The sequence below is a fragment of the Mandrillus leucophaeus genome, unplaced genomic scaffold (assembly GCF_000951045.1).
Source record: "Mandrillus leucophaeus isolate KB7577 unplaced genomic scaffold, Mleu.le_1.0 Scaffold224, whole genome shotgun sequence".
NCBI lineage: Eukaryota > Metazoa > Chordata > Mammalia > Primates > Cercopithecidae > Mandrillus > Mandrillus leucophaeus.
This window is the reverse complement of record NW_012102299.1, coordinates 967,436-984,756: the sequence shown is the minus strand read 5'-3', so window position 1 is coordinate 984,756 and position 17,321 is coordinate 967,436. Positions and strand designations below refer to the sequence as shown.

Genomic DNA, 17,321 nt, shown 5'->3' with positions numbered 1-17,321 from the left:
ATCATAGCTTTCTCTTTTTTGAGTTTGCAATCGTTTCAGTTTATTTGGCATTTGTTAAGTGCATTCTGCATACATACAAGACACGATAGTAGTAGTTGAATACGGTGTCATTCATCTTAGTCTCCATCTGTCACCTTGAATAACATTTATTGGCATCAGACAGGGCTCTGAACAGTTTTCAGAATTTGAAGGTGGCTTATAGTCCAACTGGGTTGCATTAGTTATATAGGAACTTTCCTCTGAAATGGGATGATTCTAGGGCGGCTTTTTAAAAAGTAAATTTGGGGGCCAAGAACTCTTTTTTATTCTTTGTTCCTGTGCACCATGGTGTTAAGATTACAGGGAGATAGATTTAAACAATATGCATACAGCTATGAAGCCATTACCATAATCAAGGTAATAAACATATCCATCACCTCAAAAAGTTTCCTTCTGCCCTGTTTTATATGTATGTGTGCATGTGTGTTAAAATCACTTCTCCAGAAGGTATTCATCTTGCATAACTGAAACTTTATACCCATTAACAACTTCCTATTTGCCTCTCCCGCTAGCCCTTGGTAACCACCATTCTACTCTCTACTTCTATGAATATGTCTATTTCAGATGCTTCAAATAAGTAGGATCACACAGTATTACGTCTTCTGTGACTGGTTTATTTCACTTAGTGTGATGTCTTTCAGTTTCATTCATGTTGTCTCATATGGCAAGATTTTCTCCTAAGGCTTAAATATTCCATTATATGTACATATTACATTTTTAAAATCCATTCATCCACTGATGAACATTTAGGTTGTTTCCATATCTTGACTATTATAAATAATGCTGCAATGAACATAAAGGTGAAGATATCTTTTCTTGAGATCCCAATGTCAGTTCTTTTGGATATATACTCAGAATTGGGATTTTGGATCATTGTATCATACGGTCATTCTATTTTTAATTTTTTAAAGAACCTCCACATTGTTTTCCATAGCAGCTGTACCATTTTACAATGGTTCCAATTTCTCTATATCCTTGTCAACACATGTTTTCTTTTCAAATAGCCATCCTTACAGGTATGAGGTGATATTTCATTGTGGTTTTGATTCCCATTTCTCTAGTGCCTAGTAAAGTTGAGCACTTTTTCATATATCTGTTGGCCATTTGTATGTCTTTGTAGAAATGTCTATTTAGGGCCTTTGCTCATTTTTAAATTGGGTTATTTATTGATTTTTGCTATTGAATTATGTCCTCTGTACATTTTGGATATTAATTTCTTATCAGATATATGGTTTGCAGAGATTTTCTGCCATTTTATAGGTTGCGTGTCACTGTTATTTCCTTTGCTGTGCAAAGCTTTTCAGTTTGATATCCACCAGCAAAAGAATGAAACTGGACCCTTATCTTATACCACACGTAAAAATCAACTCAAAATGGATTAAACACTTAAACATAAGACCTGAAACTGTGAAACTACTAGAGGAAAACATAGGGAGAAATCTTCTCGACGTTGGTCTTGGCAATGATTTCATGGCTATGACACCAAAAGCACAGGCAACAAAAGCAAAAACAGACAAATGTTCTTTGTTTCTATTTTATGATGCTTCTTCTCATTCAATACTTTAGGCACTTGGCTTCTTGTTCCCCTACAACCTTCCCAGCAGTACTTGTGTTAAAGCCTTTGTACCTACCATTTGTATTCTCTGCAATGCTCTTCCTCTGGATATCTGCATGTCTTTCTCTCTTATTTTACTAGATGTCTGTTAAAATGTTACTCCTCTGAGGACTTTGCTGATTGCCCAAGCAAAATGACATTCTCTGTCTTTTTAAAAAAGTCCTCTTAACTTACTTTATACTTTCCCCCTCAGGTCATTTAAGAACCACTAGTGGGACAATATTTTATGGGTCTATTTTATAATCTATTTCCCCAACTAGGATATAAGATTCGTGAGGGCAGGATTTTATTTTATTCACTTCTGAATAAATTCTGAATTCCTTGAGCATCTGACACACAGTTAAGTTCAATACAAATCTGCTAAACCAGTGAAGGGGTGAGCCTTGATGAAGTATTCCTCCTGTTGTTTTAGTTTGGAGTGACTTTTTAAGTCATCTCAAAAAACTTTTCTACTTCCCCATTTTGACTCCAATTTTTAAGAAGTTTTAAATTTTTCTAGTTGGAAAACTTTTCTAAATAGAATTTGATTCTAAGATAAATCAAAACCCTGTCCTTTTATCCTATTTGAAAATAGTAACTAAATTCTGAGAACTATAATAGACTCCTGATACTGCCTGGAAAAAAACCTGGATTGGTTGGAAATCTAGCACATTTTATCTTCGTTTTCTTATTTTGTTATGTTTATAATAATGTCTATCCTACTAGTGGCTCTCATATGAGAGCAACACAGCTGCATTTGTATGTGACAGCTGGGTGATGGCGACACTCCATCTCTAGCTACATAGATCTTTTCTTCACACATGTCCTTAACGTGGATTATTCAAATTTGTGTTTAAAAAATTACAAATCCTATGTGGTCTGGACCTTTATGTTTGCTCAAGAATAGCTAACACCTGCAATGTTAAATCCGAGAATGTCATTCATATATTTCAAAATGAGCTTTGTGATCCTGTTTCAAATATTAAAATGTCATGGCTGAAAGCCTCCTTGGAGATCATCCAGTTGCATATTTTATAGATGGTGAAACAAGCACAGAATAAGGAAGGGACTATGTTTACTAATTAACTTAGAGTCAATGGACTTAGGTTGCAAATAATAATGTTAAACCAAGGATATCAGTATCTTACATGAAGGGGCTAGCTGTATATAAATGAGCATTTACCAGCAACACAAATCCAATGTAAGAAATAAATAGATTGTCTGCTATTCAATTTTCCACAGTATTTTTTTACTCCTTTGTCATAGATAATTTAAAAATAGCCTTTAAAAACTGAAGAACTTTGAAAGAAAAAAATAGTTTATAAATTATCCTCTAATGAGGACAACTTATCCCTGTAATGTAATTAAGAATACTGAATTTTATTTCTCACAAGTAATTCAATTTGCACTTATTACCTTCACAGATACGAAGGAGGTGTTGTAGTATTGAGCACTGAAATAAAACATGTCTAAAAGATTCTGAAAATCTTCCAAGGCGCCAACTGTCTCCCTCTCTCAACTCCTCTGTGTATGGGACACCCAAGTCCATTGGTCACATAATGCTCTGAGGTTGAAGGAGCGTTAGTTGTTTTGATGGAATGGGCGCTGACACTAAAGTTGGCATAACATAATGCCGAACAGAGATAACGCACTGGTATCTTGGAGTCAGAAGCTCTCAAGTACCATCCTTGTTCTGCCACCAACCAGCATCGTGACCTGAGCAAGTCGTCTCCAGTATCACCTACAATTGTCCATCTCTGAATCAGGGGACTGTACAAGATTAATTCTCTGTCTCCGAGAGACTTCAAGGTGATTCGAACTGTTCATCTGTTCATCTCCAGGACTCACACTTCATGCACACAAAGCCTGCTCTAGTGTCCTTTTCTGAGTTGCTTACCTGGCTAAGTGCTCCACTTCTGAAAGGTTCCCCATCTTTAAGGTTTTGTGGGCAAGAGCAATGACACGGAAGCCTTGCACCGTGTACTTCCTCAGTTCCTGTGGGAAATTCTTAGGCACTGCCAGGGTAGAAGAAACAGGTAAGTGTAAGGTCATGTTGAAGGCTGGTCTAAGCAAGACTCCAGGACACAGCCATTGTACCTTGTCTTAACTTTCATTCCATAAAAGTGCTTTAATAGAAAACTTTAGCTGTTGGCCACAAACAACTTCATCAGTGTGTCCTTATTATTCTGATGGAAATAAATGCCAAAGATGTGCTGGCCATTTACTGTGTTATGTATCCCTCTAAAATTCATATGTTGAAGCCTAATCTCTAATGCAATAGTATTTGGAGGTGAGGCCTTTGGGAGATAGTTAGGTCATGAGGGTGGAGCCCTCGTGAATGAGATTGATGCCCTAAGAAAACACATTTCTCTTCACCACGCGAGGATACAGCAAGAAGGCAGCCAGCCATCTGCAAACCAGAAAGAAAGCCCTCTCCAGGAACCATATTGGGCAACACCTCCATCTGGCCTTTCCAGCCCCAAGAACTGTGAAGAATACATTTTTGTTGTTCAAGCACCCGGTCTATGGTCTTTGGTTATAATAGCACAAGCTGACTCAGACAAACTGGGTGTCAAATGCACCCACTGGGTTCAGTAAGAACAGACCTCAGGACTATGGGTACTTGGATAAAATGAGAGAAACAGTTGATCTTCTAGATCAGGGGTCAAAAAAACTAGGAGGCACAGGCTAAATCTGGTCTATAGCTTGTTTTTATAAATGAAGTTTTACTGAAACACAGCCATGTCCATTTGATTATTCATTGTCTATGGCTGCTTTGAGGCTTCAGTGACAGTGTTGAGTACTTGAAATGGAAGCCATGTGATTGGCAAAGCCTAAAGTCAGAACTATCTTGCTCTTTACAGAAAAGTTTGACAACTCCTGCTTTAGGTGAAAGATGACACAATGCCAACATTCATGTGTTTTAGCATGGCAATCACAACTATGTTTATAAAATCTTTATGATTTATAATGTACCTATAAGGGTATTAGAGGGAACCACAGAACAAAGGGAGGTATAGTAGCTTAGGTGGTAAATCAACTAAGTTGTATTCTCCCCATTCCACTTCCATGTGGACCTTAGTCATGCTAAGTCTCTCTTCTGCACCTTAGTTTCTCATCCATAAAATGAGAAGTTTCCAGATCTCTCTGTCTCCATTCATTTCAGACTTTCTGTAATTCTAAAATATTCCTGGAGGTGGGAATCTAATTTCAAGAAAGTTCTTAACTCTCTATTTCTAAAAATGGCGTAGGGTGGTGGTGGAAATCACTGAAGATAGTATTAGCATAAGTCAAAGATTGGAAGTTGGGAAAACAGGAAGAACAGGAAGAGCTGCCAGGAAAACGAGTGCCAAGTGACAGGCCCAAATCCTTATGAGAGAGCAGGGGCAATAGACACCAGTTTAAATGACAAGAAGATGCTCAGTTGTACCCATGTAGCTGAAACAAAACAAACACAGTATATGTTGTAATCAGTGAAGGACAGCGTTAATGAGACCTATGCTGAAGATCAAAGTCAGAAGAAAAGGGGCTACTTTTTTTTTTTTTTTTTTTTTTTGAGACAGAGTCGTGCCCTGTGGCCCAGGCTGGAGTACAGTGGCACGATCTCGGCTCACTGCAAGCTCTGCCTCCCGGGTTCATGCCATTCTCCTGCTTCATTCTCCGGGGTAGCTGGGACTACAGGCGCCCGCCACCACACCCAGATAATTTTTTGTATTTTTAGTAGAGATGGGGTTTCACCATGGTCTCGATCTCCTGACCTCATGATTCGCCCGCCTCAGCCTCCCAAAGTTCTGGGATTACAGGTGTCAGCCACCGCACCCAGCCCGAAAAGGGGCTACTTCTAAGGTTTATAAAAAGACTCCCAATAGAGAAGTTAAAGGAATCATTTGCCAAATCTAGAATTCTCTGCACAAGTTGATGGCCATCAGCAATCATAAGGAGTGTCTACATGAAAATCAGAAGACAAAAGATCAGTTTTATCCAAATGAACTCATTTGAATGCAACAACATTCTTATAAATCTGGCTGCCGCTTAAAGAGTGCATATGTTTATAAGACTCAAAAGCAATACAAATCAGCTCAGAATCTGGCCCAGAAAGATGAAATTGCTGTGAAAATGATAAATTATCTTGCTCTAATACCACTGAATTTACTCTAATCCCTTTTATTTCTAAGATATTTATCTTTTCTATATCCTCCTCCCATTGATCTGATTCTCCCTGGAGGTGACAGAGCAGCCATGTCTGCAGAACTTACCTAGCGTCCAGACCTCTCCCTTCGTTTCCCTCATTCACACCTCCCCTAGTTCTCTGACCCTCAGTAGCTCCCTGTTCTGGCTCCTGATGCAAGCTTCACATCTTATCTCCTTCCCAGATGCCCCACTGTGGTTGTACTTTTCTTACTGCATCCACAGCCAGATATTTAGTCGCTACCTCCCAGCCTTGAAATGATTGCCCCTGCTTCTTAGGATCCACTGGGCCTGCTTTGTACCCACCCAGCAAACAAGCAGCTCCACGTTCACTGATGGTGAAGCTTTCTGTGTTTGTTGGCTTTATGTATTTGGTCTCGGCTGGTCACAGTGGCTCACACCTATAATCCCAGCACTTTGGGAGGTTGAGGCAGGCAGATCACTTGAGGCCAGGAGTTCAAGACCAGCCTGGCCTACATGGTGAAACCCTGTCTCTACTAAAAATACTAAAGTTAGCCGGAGTTGTGGCATGCTCCTGTAATCCCAGCTACTTGGGAGGCTGAGGCAGGAGAATCACTTGACCTTAGGAGGTGGAGGCTGCAGTGAGCCGAGATGGTGCCACTGCACTCCAGCCTTGGGGACAGATCAAGAGTCTGTCTCAAAAAAAGAAAGAAAAGTATTTTACTACTTGAAAGAGAAAAGTGTCAGTACCTGTTTCAGATCTGCAGAACCTGGCCACCATTTCTGGGGCACCCTTCATGTAAACGTGGAAGCGATTCTCCCCAGCTAGCTGAGCGATCACCGACATCCTCTGCAGGCTCGAGGAAAATGGAAACTGGAGCAAGGTGGCGATGGCTTCCACCGAACTCTGCAAGCCCATCAACAACAGGGAGCTTAACAAGCTGTTAAATGATATTTCCCAATGCACACCAACAAAAAGACTTTACTGTGCAATGAGCCCAGAGACATCTTGATGTAGTATATTTGTCACAATATTGACTTTTTTTTTTTTTTTTTTTTTTTTTTCTGGCTGCCTTAAAGAGACTCCCTCAACAAGTTGTCTATACTGCAAGGACCTTCCCCTGGAGAAATCCTAATCACCTTCCAAGCCAAGCTCACAGGTCATCTCCTCTGTGGTGCTTTTATCTCCCAGAAACAGTATTCACTCCCATGTCAGGACTCTTAAAACTCTTTCTTCAGCCTTGATTATAGCAGTTGTCATGTTGTGTTGTACTTCTTTGCACCTATATTGATTTTTCTACCAGTCTACCTGTTCCTCCAACCCAGAACCAAGTGTGTCTTGTTTTGAAGGCTCTTTATCTGCTAGCAACTAGCATAGTGCTCTAGTCTACACAGGTAGTGTTTGTTGAATAAATAGATAAATTCAGAAATGAAAGAAACAACAAACCAACCATGGAAACTGTTAGGATAAGGCAAAATAATAGGACTATAAAAATATGTGAAAGTCAGAAATGTTTTACTAGTTTTATGGGGAAAGAGCTATGTGATATAAAGAAGGAAATCATACCTTACTGGCTTTTGGTCCCGGTTTTATGATGTTTGAAACTGACATCCCAAATTTGCAGGAGTCTACATTGCAATCTTCCATTTTCTGTTATAAAATGAAAACATTCATAAGATTCTTTGAAGAAAAATAGTAAGAAAGAAACATCTCTTATTTGCACAATACTTTAATGTTTTCAAAGCTCTTTTTACATATTTTCTCTTCCAGGTCAATTATCTTAATACTGTCATTGTTAAATTTCTGTTGTGTCAATTTATATTAGGGGACTTATTATAGAATGTCAAAAGCCAAAAATATTGTGAATTCATTTTAAGAAGTAATTGATGAAAGAAGTGCTAGTTACAGGTCCATGGATCTTTCTAAATGATTATATCTAGTAACTGGAGGAAGGATTGTGTGCAGATGTAGTCTCCAACATTGCTGAGCACCATAGCTCTCAGATGAGTTAGGATTGGGTCCTGAGATAAACATGGGACTAGTTCTTCATACTATACCTATGCTACTAGCCTAGTTGAGTTAACTAGGGAGTTGGTATGTCAGCTGCTAGCAGATTAGAAAGCCTGTTTGAAAATGACTTGTATTCTTTGGATATTACAACAGAAGTTAATAGCTCTGAGAAGCCAATATATAAATAGTAGAGGTCAGAAAACAGGAGAGAGTATTTGGTTTCCACTTTGCCACTTAGCTGTTTAACCTTGGGGACACCATTTTACTTCTCTAGACCTGAATTTCTTCTGAAAACTAATCTGACAGTCTGAAAGGACAGTTGCCCTCCTCTGTATGTGGAGTGGAAGCTTCCTAGTTACCAAAAGATACTCAAGACAGCTTCTGACCCAGCTGTAAACTCAGTGAATAATCGTGCATTTTTATGCTTTGTTTGGGATAGGTACAACTATTCTTACAGATGGTTTTTACAGAGCTAATACTAAAGATTTATATTCCCAAACAAGTATGTTATTTGTAAAGATAGACCAGCCCTCCTATAATGGAGAGGGGGATGTAGTTAGGGCCAGGACCAAAGCCAGATATAAAATGACCCTGCACAACTCATCACCATGTCAATCCCAAGGATTCTGGTGAGGACACTGCTTAGAGTAAATACACTGATTCCTCTCCATTGAAATCCGGAGAATTGGTCACTATGTCAAATTGTTGTCCACAGCAAATGCTCTATTTTAACTTGCTGATATCAGAAGTTACTCTTTTTACCAGGTTTCCTCTTTCATTGATTTGCCCTCTAGAAAGCTAAACTTTCCCTATTATACATCTTTGTATTAGCTTCTTTGTTAGGTGTGCTTCGTTTCCCTGCAATCATTTGCTTCCATTCTTTTGCAGCTATATTAAACTGCTGTACTGGATTTGATACATCATTGTACACAGCTTTAGGATGTTCTTTGGAGGCAGCAGGATGTAATTAACTAACTGGTTAATTAGTGAACACCCTCTACTTGCTTGGCTCTTCACTGGCTCAAAGCCCCTTTAGATTCATAGTCTCAGTGCTCACAAGTCTGTGAATGAGGCATTATTACCCCAAATGTACAGATGAGGTTACGGACTCAGTCCTGGCTCTGGCTTTGCGATCACCCAGCTGGAGAGTGGTGAAATGCGAGGGCTTTCCACTGTGGCAGCCCCCAGTATGGGTTTACATCCTTCCGTTTTCATTCACACTCAGCTCAGGAGATTGAACCAGTTGGATGCAGCCCTCCAGTTTGGTGTCTAGGCTTATGCTTTACAATATACAGTCACCGCCAGCCACTTGTGGCTGTTTAAACTATTTAAACTGGAATCAGATTAAAATTTCAGTTTCTCCGTTGCAGAGCCACATTTCAAGGGCTCAGTAGCCACGTATGGCTTGTGGTTGCTGTACTGGAAAGTACTGCTTTAGACTACTGTTTCTCTGATAGCGTTTTGGAAAACATTGATGTTTTGGAGAACAGGCTGGGTCATGGGTGTCAATAAGGTTTTTGAGGTCAGATAGATTTGGTAAATGCTGCATCTCATATTCCCTCTTGAATATTCACAAAGCACCACAGTATATTACAGAAATCATGCAGTCAAGAAATGAGTTTCACTTTGTTTAAACAACAGTTTCCAAGCTTGTTCAAGAATGGATGCCTATTTCATGCAGCACCCACTAACAGAGTTCTTTGGGGCACAGGTTGGGAAGTTCTGGTAGCGTTACCCATTCATACTTATGTTATTATGAATCTTCTCCGTGTTTTAACACAAATTAGAAAAGCTTCAGCACTCCCAGTAAAGATTTCCTCAGGTTCTCATCTTTCCATTAAACTATCACCTTACCCAGGCAGTGCCCTCAAACATTTTGAGGTCCAGAGGGTCTCCCTGGATGGTTCCATTGAGAAGGATCAGAGAGTGGCAGCTGGCCATGGCCGCACACAGTGGGCCCCACGGCACAGCCTGGCCCGAGGCAAAGCTGTGGGCTTCCTGGAAGCTGGTAGAGAAGGTAGAGAAGGTAAAGTCTTTGATAAAATCATTTTGCACACTCTGTCCCTTAAATCTGACTAAAGTGGAGCTCCAAACACCTAATTTTTTTTTTTTTAAGTTCTGGGATCAATGTGCAGAAAATGCAGGGTTTTTACATAGGTGAACGTGTGCCATGGTGGTTTGCTGCACCTATCAATCCGTCATCTAGGTATTAAGCCCAGCATGCATCAGCCATTTGTCCTGATGCTCTCCCTCCCTTCACCCCCCGACGGGCTCTGGTGTATGATGTTCCCCTCCCTGTGTCCATGTGTTCTCACTGCTAAGCTCCCACTTATGAGTGAGAACAAGTGGTGTTTGGTTTCCTATTCATGTTTTAGTTTGCTGAGGATGATGGCTTCTAGCTTTATCCCTGTCCCTGCAAAGGACATGATCTCATTTCTTTCTTTGGCTTCATAGTATTCCATGGTATATATGTACCACATTTTCTTTCTTTTTTTTTATTATACTTTCAGTTCTAGGGTACATGTGCACAACGTGCAGGTTTGTTACATATGTATACATGCAAACACCTAATGTTAATGCTCAGAACCTTCCCATGGCTCCTCCTGCTCCAAATGATAAAGTCCAAGCCCCTTAGCCTGATATTCAAAGTCCTGTCCACTTCGGATCTACCTTACCTTATAGTGTCCAGTCCTACTAATGTCCTTGATGCCCTGTTCTCTGGATCCGGATTAAACTTCTTGCTACTGCTGTGCTTGTCCGGAGACTTCTCTACCCTTAAGCCCCTGCCCACTTGGTTTCTTTATTTTTTAAACAGGGTGTTTTGCCTGCAGAGTTATCTTTATAAAAACATTTCTTTGAGTTGGATATGGATTGTGTTCTCAACAGAGTTTGCCACTGGCCAGTCAATAACATAGTTTCGGAGGCTTTGGATAGAATTCCAGGGACTTTTGTCGTGTTACTGGAAGCCAGCTCACGTAATGGCCGCATTGCGGGAAGGCCACCAACAGGCAGCTCGGAGTCAGACCTGCAAACTCTGCAGAGCTGTCCGCAAAAAGCCACACACCCTAGGCAAGGAGTCTCTAGAGCTACTTAAGGAGCAGGAAATTAGGGAGAGGAAAGAAGGCTGCGTGGACGCGGAAGCGTTTCTCACTACTCAGCCCTTTAGAGTTTGCCCCTACTTCCTGAAGCGCCCTGGACACCCCACCTCTAAAGCCTGTTTTTCCTTTTGATAATACAAACTGGCATCTTGCACCTCCCTCTCCTCCCACCTTACAGCTGAATAGTGAGTGTGTCTAGTTGTTTCTAGTCTCCGAAAACCTTCAGAGTACCAGGGACAAGGGAGGGATAGAGGGGTGGAAACTGTGGACATCTTTTTCTCCCTTTCACCGCTCTGGCCAGTAGAGTCCTTGCCTGTCTGGATGAAGGGCTGGCCGGGACATCTGAGCACCAGAAGCAGAGACACGTGAGTAGGGTTCAAACTCAGGTGGTCCTTGTCACCCAGTCCAGGGCATCTTCTGCAACATCACACTGCTTGTCTGCTGTTACCTTGTGCCATGCTGTACCTGGCCCCTTCATCATCCTGGGAGTCCCCTGCAAACTGTCTTCTGTCACTGACAGCAGACTCAGCCGCTGTTGGAGCCAAAATGGGGTACTCAGAGCTTAAGAGCAGAGGCTATCACCACGCAATTTGAGAAGGCAGGTCTTAGCCCATAGGGAAGGAGCTAGAAGCCATGGGGAGATACTATGAGGAGATTTACCCTCTGGGGGCCCTCCTTCCCTTCTGTAGCTCTTTCTGGAGTAGACATGTATGTGATTGCCCTTTCCTCTCCCTAGTGCCAGCTTTTAGCACACAGCTGTAAAAATTCTCACGTCCCTCAAAACCTATCTGAAGTGCCATCTCCTTCAGGTGGCTTTGATTCACTAGATTTCAAAATTAATTTGTCTTTACCTACCATGTAATTACACAAAAGTCAGGACTTTATGTTATATCAAACAATCTCTATTTCTTCTTCTCCATTCTGACATTTCTGCCTTAGTAGTAACAATTTTCATGGCCTGTGTTGTACATCAAAGGTGGGTGTATTTGCACCTTTTTATCCCACTACACTGTGAACCGCTTTTCCAGATTTCTCACCACCACCTGCCTGCACTAGCCACCCAGGAAGTTTTGTAGTTTTTAACTAAGCATGGTCTTCATTTCACTCTTTTTTCTCTGTTTTATTCATTTAGTTCCTTAATTATCCACCTCATCCTACTCCATTTTTCATAGAGATTTCGAAGGCCTACTTTTCCTTTCTGATTCTGAAATTAGAATTCATTTAAGCAAGTTAGAATAATTAGGAACTAGTTCCAGCCAGTTATTATATATATTTTATGTGACATTCATCCCTCAACACCCAAAAGATGGATTTGAGTATCATCCAGGTAACTCCACCAAACACACCTTCCATTTTCACATAAGAGGCCTACCAGTTGTCAGCAGTAGGGACAGTCTGCCAGAGGTCCAGCCCGTCTTCAGTGAGAGTGCCGGTCTGAATAAAAATTAAAATCAATATTAGCATAAGATTTAAACCTTTTAATTATATTGTTATTTAAACAAATCCCAAGCTTCTAAGATATTATAGTAGATCCAATAGTCTAAATACCTTGTTTGTAAGCACCCAATTTTAAATCAGAGAAGAGTAGCCACAAGAAAAATTAAGCAGGTGATACATGATCCTCAAAAGACCATGTCGATAATTAGGTGATTTCAGTTACTCATTACGAGGAAAAAATGAAAGTGTTTTGTTTGGTTTGGTTTGGTTATTGCTATGACTGTTGCTTTTGTTATAAGGAGAGGTTCAGTACAAGAACCAGCCCAAGTCTGACTTTGAGTTGTCACCTGCTGTCTTGCCAAGGCAGAGCTCAGAACATTTTTTTTCTTCATTTTCAAGACTGTTCAGTTCACAGTTTGCCATCTGGTTCATAGTAATTTTCTACAAATATGGGTGACACAGTGACTGTCCAGATTGATAATGAAATGTTGATAAAGGGCTTTGAGACTATAGAGAGAAAGTAAGTGCTAATAATAAATATTAATTAATGCCCCTAAGTGGGTTTTATTGTTAGATCAAGGGAAAAATAGCTCAGAGATTTGATTCGCCATACTATGGGACAGTATTTGTTAGATAATGTCACAGAGAAAGAAAAATGGAACTGAGTACTATCACAGGACTTCTAATTTCCTCATTGCTTCACAGGCGTTTATTATTTACAGACTCTGGTGTCTTGATGCGGTAGGCTAACAGTTTTAGGCCTGCTTAATACCCTGAGTAAATGGAGTTGGCTACAGCTGCTTCAGCACTGCCAGGGTCCACGGGAGCTTTACCTAGCATGGCAGAATATCCTGTTTCAACACTAAGACCCAAGCCTCTGACACGACTTTTTAAGGCTATCTCTATAGAAGACACTGAATTTTCTAGCTTTCTATACAATAGCAACCTCCATCATTACAGCACATCCATTAGCATAATGCTTTATAGCAAAGTGTTTACAATGATTTGCATTTTCACAACTGAGTTAACAGGGTGGAGGCAGGTTAGAGGCAAAATGAGGAGACTAAGGTCATAGTGGCCTGTAGGTTGGAGAGGCAGGACCAGAATCCAGCCCTTCCGGAGTCTTCCACCAAACTAGAAAATGTTAAGTGAATCATACAGGGTATGTGGAAAGGCAAAACTCTTCCTGCGTTTCAAGATTAAATAATTAAGAAAACTTCACGAAGAAGGTGCTAACACAAGAGTGAATTATTTCTTAAACAACAACTTTCTGAAAACGAGCTATTTGTTTCATTTCTCTCCTGCATTTTGTAAAGGACCCCACCATGTTTGATTTCCAAATCCCCACAAGTTGTTGCATTTCAAAAAGAGTTTGCAACTTAATTCAAACTGATATGTTTTCCTGATGTTTTTAAACATCAATATTTTGAACATGAAAGCAGAGATGATACTGCAGCAAAACAGATATTAGACTATGTTATTTCTCTATGAAAATGACCCCTAAACAATAAAACTAACCATAAATAGAGAGAAAATGAAATTATAGTTGAGGTTCTAAGGGGAATCAGATAGAAAGAGAAAACCTCTTAGCATAAATACAAGCCCAGGCTTGGGCTGAATTGAATAAAAAGAAAGAACTTGTCTTATAGAAGTTATAACAAACCAATAGAAAATAGAAATATATATAGGAGCAAATGGACTCAGAAACTCAGTGACAGATATCTCCAAAACTGAAAATAACACTAGATGAAAATTCACTTAATGGCAGAGTGCTTTATCCCAACATGATGGTAAGAATTTTATAATGTGAAAGCTGGAAACTCAGAGATGATTGTGGTTGAATCTTCTTTTCTTAAAAAGTCATACAGAGGGAATAGGAACAGCTCCAGCCTATAGCTCCCAGCGTGAGTGACGCAGAAGATGGGTGATTTCTGCATTTCCAACTGAGGTACTGGGTTCATCTCACTGGGGCTTGTCAAACAGTGGGTGCAGGACAGTGGGTGCAGCCAACTGAGCATGAGCCAAAGCAGGGCGAGGCATCATGTCACCCAGGAAGCACAAGGGGTCAGGGAATTCCTTTTACAAGCCAAAGGAAGCTGTGACGGACGGCACCTGGAAAATCTGGTAAATCACACCCTAACACTGTGCTTTTCCAACAGTCTTAGCAAACAGCACACCAGGAGATTATATCCCATGCTTGTCTGGGAGGGTCCAACACCCACGGAGCCTCGCTCATTACTAGCACAGCAGTCTGAGATCGAACTGCAAGGTGGCAGCAAGGCTGGGGAAGGGGCACCCGCCATTGCTAAGGCTTGAGTAGGTAAAAATATCAGCTGGGAAGCTCGAACTTGGTGGAGCCCACCTTAGCTCAATGAGGCCTGCCTGCCTCTGTAGACTCCACCTCTGGGGGCAGGGCACAGCCAAACAAAAGGCAGCAGAAACCTCTGCAGACTTAAATGCCTCTGTCTGACAGCTTTGAAGAGAGTAGTGGTTCTCCCAGCACGGAGTTTGAGATCTGAGAATGGACAGACTGCCTCTTCAAGTGGGTCACTGACCACCGAGTAGCCAAATTAGGAGGCACACCCCACACGGCCGGGTACCCCTCTGAGATGAAGCTTCCAGAGGAACGATCAGGCAGCAAAATTTGCTGTTCAGCAATATTCGCTGTTCTGCAGCCTCCACTGCTGATACCCAGGCAAACAGGGTCTGCAGTGGACTTCCAGCAAACACCAACAGACCTGCAGCTGAGGGTCGTGACTGTTAGAAGGAAAACTAACAAACAGAAACGGCACCCACACCAAAACCCCATCTGTACCTCACCATCATCAAAGACCAAAGGTAGATAAAACCACAAAGATGGGGAAAAAGCAGTGCAGAAAAGCTGGAAATTCAAAAAGTCAGAGCGCATCTCCCCCTCCAAACAAATACAGCTCTTTGCCAGCAACGGAACAAAGCTGGACGGAGAATGACTTTGAGGAGTTGAAAGAAGAAGGTTTCAGATGATCAAACTTCTCCGAGCTAAAGGAGGAAGTTCGAACTCATTGCAAAGAAGCTAAAAACCTTGACAAAAGATTAGATGAATGGCTAACTAGAATAACTAGTGTAGAGAAATCCTTAAATGACCTGATGGAGCTGAAAACCATGGCATGAGAACTATGTGATGAATGCACAAGCTTCAGTAGCCGATTTGATCAACTGGAAGAAAGGGTATCAGTGATTGAAGATCAAATGAATGAAATGAAGCGAGAAGAGAAGTTTAGAGCAAAAAGAGTAAAAAGAAATGAACAAAGCCTCCAAGAAATATGGGACTATGTGAAAAGACCAAATCTACATCTGATTGCTGTACCTGAAAGTGATGGGGAGAATTGAAACAAGTTGGAAAACACTCTGCAGGATATTATCCAGGAGAACTTCCCCAACCTAGCAAGACAGGCCAATGTTCAAATTCAGGAAATACAGAGAACGCCACAAAGATACTCCTCGAGAAGAGCAACTCCAAGACACACGATTGTCAGATTCACCAAAGTTGAAATGAAGGAAAAAATGTTAAGGGCAGCCAGAGAGAAAGGTCGGTTACCCACAAAGGCAAGCCCATCAGACTAACAGTGGATCTCTCGGCAGAAACTCTATAAGCCAGAAGAGGGTGGGGGCCAACATTCAACATTCTTAAAGAAAAGAATTTTCAACCCAGAATTTCATATCCAGTCAAACTATGCTAAATAAGTGAAGGAGAAATAAAATCCTTTACAGACAAGCAAATGCTGAGAGATTTTGTCACCACCAGGCCTGCCCTACAGGAGCTCCTGAAGGAAGCACTAAACATGGAAAGGAACAACCAGTACCAGTCACTGCAAAAAACATACCAAATTGTAAAGGCCATCAATGCTAGGAAGAAACCACATCAATTAACGAGCAAAATAACCAGCTAACATCATAATGACAGGATCAAATTCACACACAACAATACTAACTGTAAATGTAAATGGGCTAAATGCTCCAATTAAAAGACACAGACTGGCAAATTGGATAAAGAGTCAAGACCCATCAGTGTCTGTATTCAGGAGACCCATCTCTCATGCAGAGACATGCATAGGCTCAAAATAAAGGGATAGAGAAAGATCTACCAAGTAAATGGAAAACAAAAAAAGGCAGGGGTTGCTATCCTAGTCTCTGATAAAACAGACTTTAAAACAACAAAGATCAAAAGAGACAAAGAAGGTCATTACATAATGGTAAAGGGATCAATTCAACAAGAAGAGCTAACTATCCTAAATATATATGCACCAAATACAGGAGCACCCAGATTCATAAAGGAAGTCCTTAGAGACCTAAAAAGAGACTTAGACTCCCACACAGTAATAATGGGAGACGTTAAAACCCCACTGTCAACATTAGACAGATCAACAAGACAGAAAGTAAACAAGGATATCTAGGATAACAAGGAACTCAGCTCTGCACCAAGTGGACCTAATAGCCACCGACAGAACTCTCCACCCCAAATCAACAGAATATACATTCTTCTCAGCACCACATCACACTTATTCCAAAATTGAACACATAGTTGGAAGTAAAGCACTCCTCAGCAAATATAAAAGAACAGAAATTATAACAAACTGTCTCTCAGACCACAGTGCAATTAAACTAGAACTCAGGATTAAGAAACTCACTCAAACTGCTCAATTATGGAAACTGATTGGAAACTGATTCCAAAAAATGGAAACGGAACAACCTGCTCCTGAATAACTACTGGGTACATAACGAAATGAAGGCAGAAATAAAGATGTTCTTTGAAACCAATAAGGACAAAGACACAACATACCAGAATCTCTGGGACACATTTAAAGCAGTGTGTAGAGGGAAATTTATAGCACTAAATGCCCACAAGAGAAAGCAGGAACGATCTAAAATTGGCGCCTTAGATTCACAATTAAAAGAACTAGAGAAGCAAGAGCAAACACATTCAAAAGCTAGCAGAAGGCAAGAAATAACTAAG

At 40.7% G+C, this 17,321-nt stretch overlaps 1 protein-coding gene across 1 annotated transcript in view; it reads right to left on the bottom strand.

The window, feature by feature from the left end:
* Positions 1 to 17,321, bottom strand: part of ATP13A5 (ATPase type 13A5) — a 115,311-nt gene that overhangs the window by 41,561 nt on the left and 56,429 nt on the right. Inside the window, exons 13-17 of the mRNA XM_011981337.1 lie at positions 12,264 to 12,325; positions 9,648 to 9,798; positions 7,350 to 7,433; positions 6,533 to 6,689; positions 3,531 to 3,648 (exon numbers count right to left, since the gene is read on the bottom strand). Coding sequence (XP_011836727.1) covers positions 3,531 to 3,648; positions 6,533 to 6,689; positions 7,350 to 7,433; positions 9,648 to 9,798; positions 12,264 to 12,325 — 572 coding nt within the window. The remainder of the gene's footprint in view (positions 1 to 3,530; positions 3,649 to 6,532; positions 6,690 to 7,349; positions 7,434 to 9,647; positions 9,799 to 12,263; positions 12,326 to 17,321) is intronic.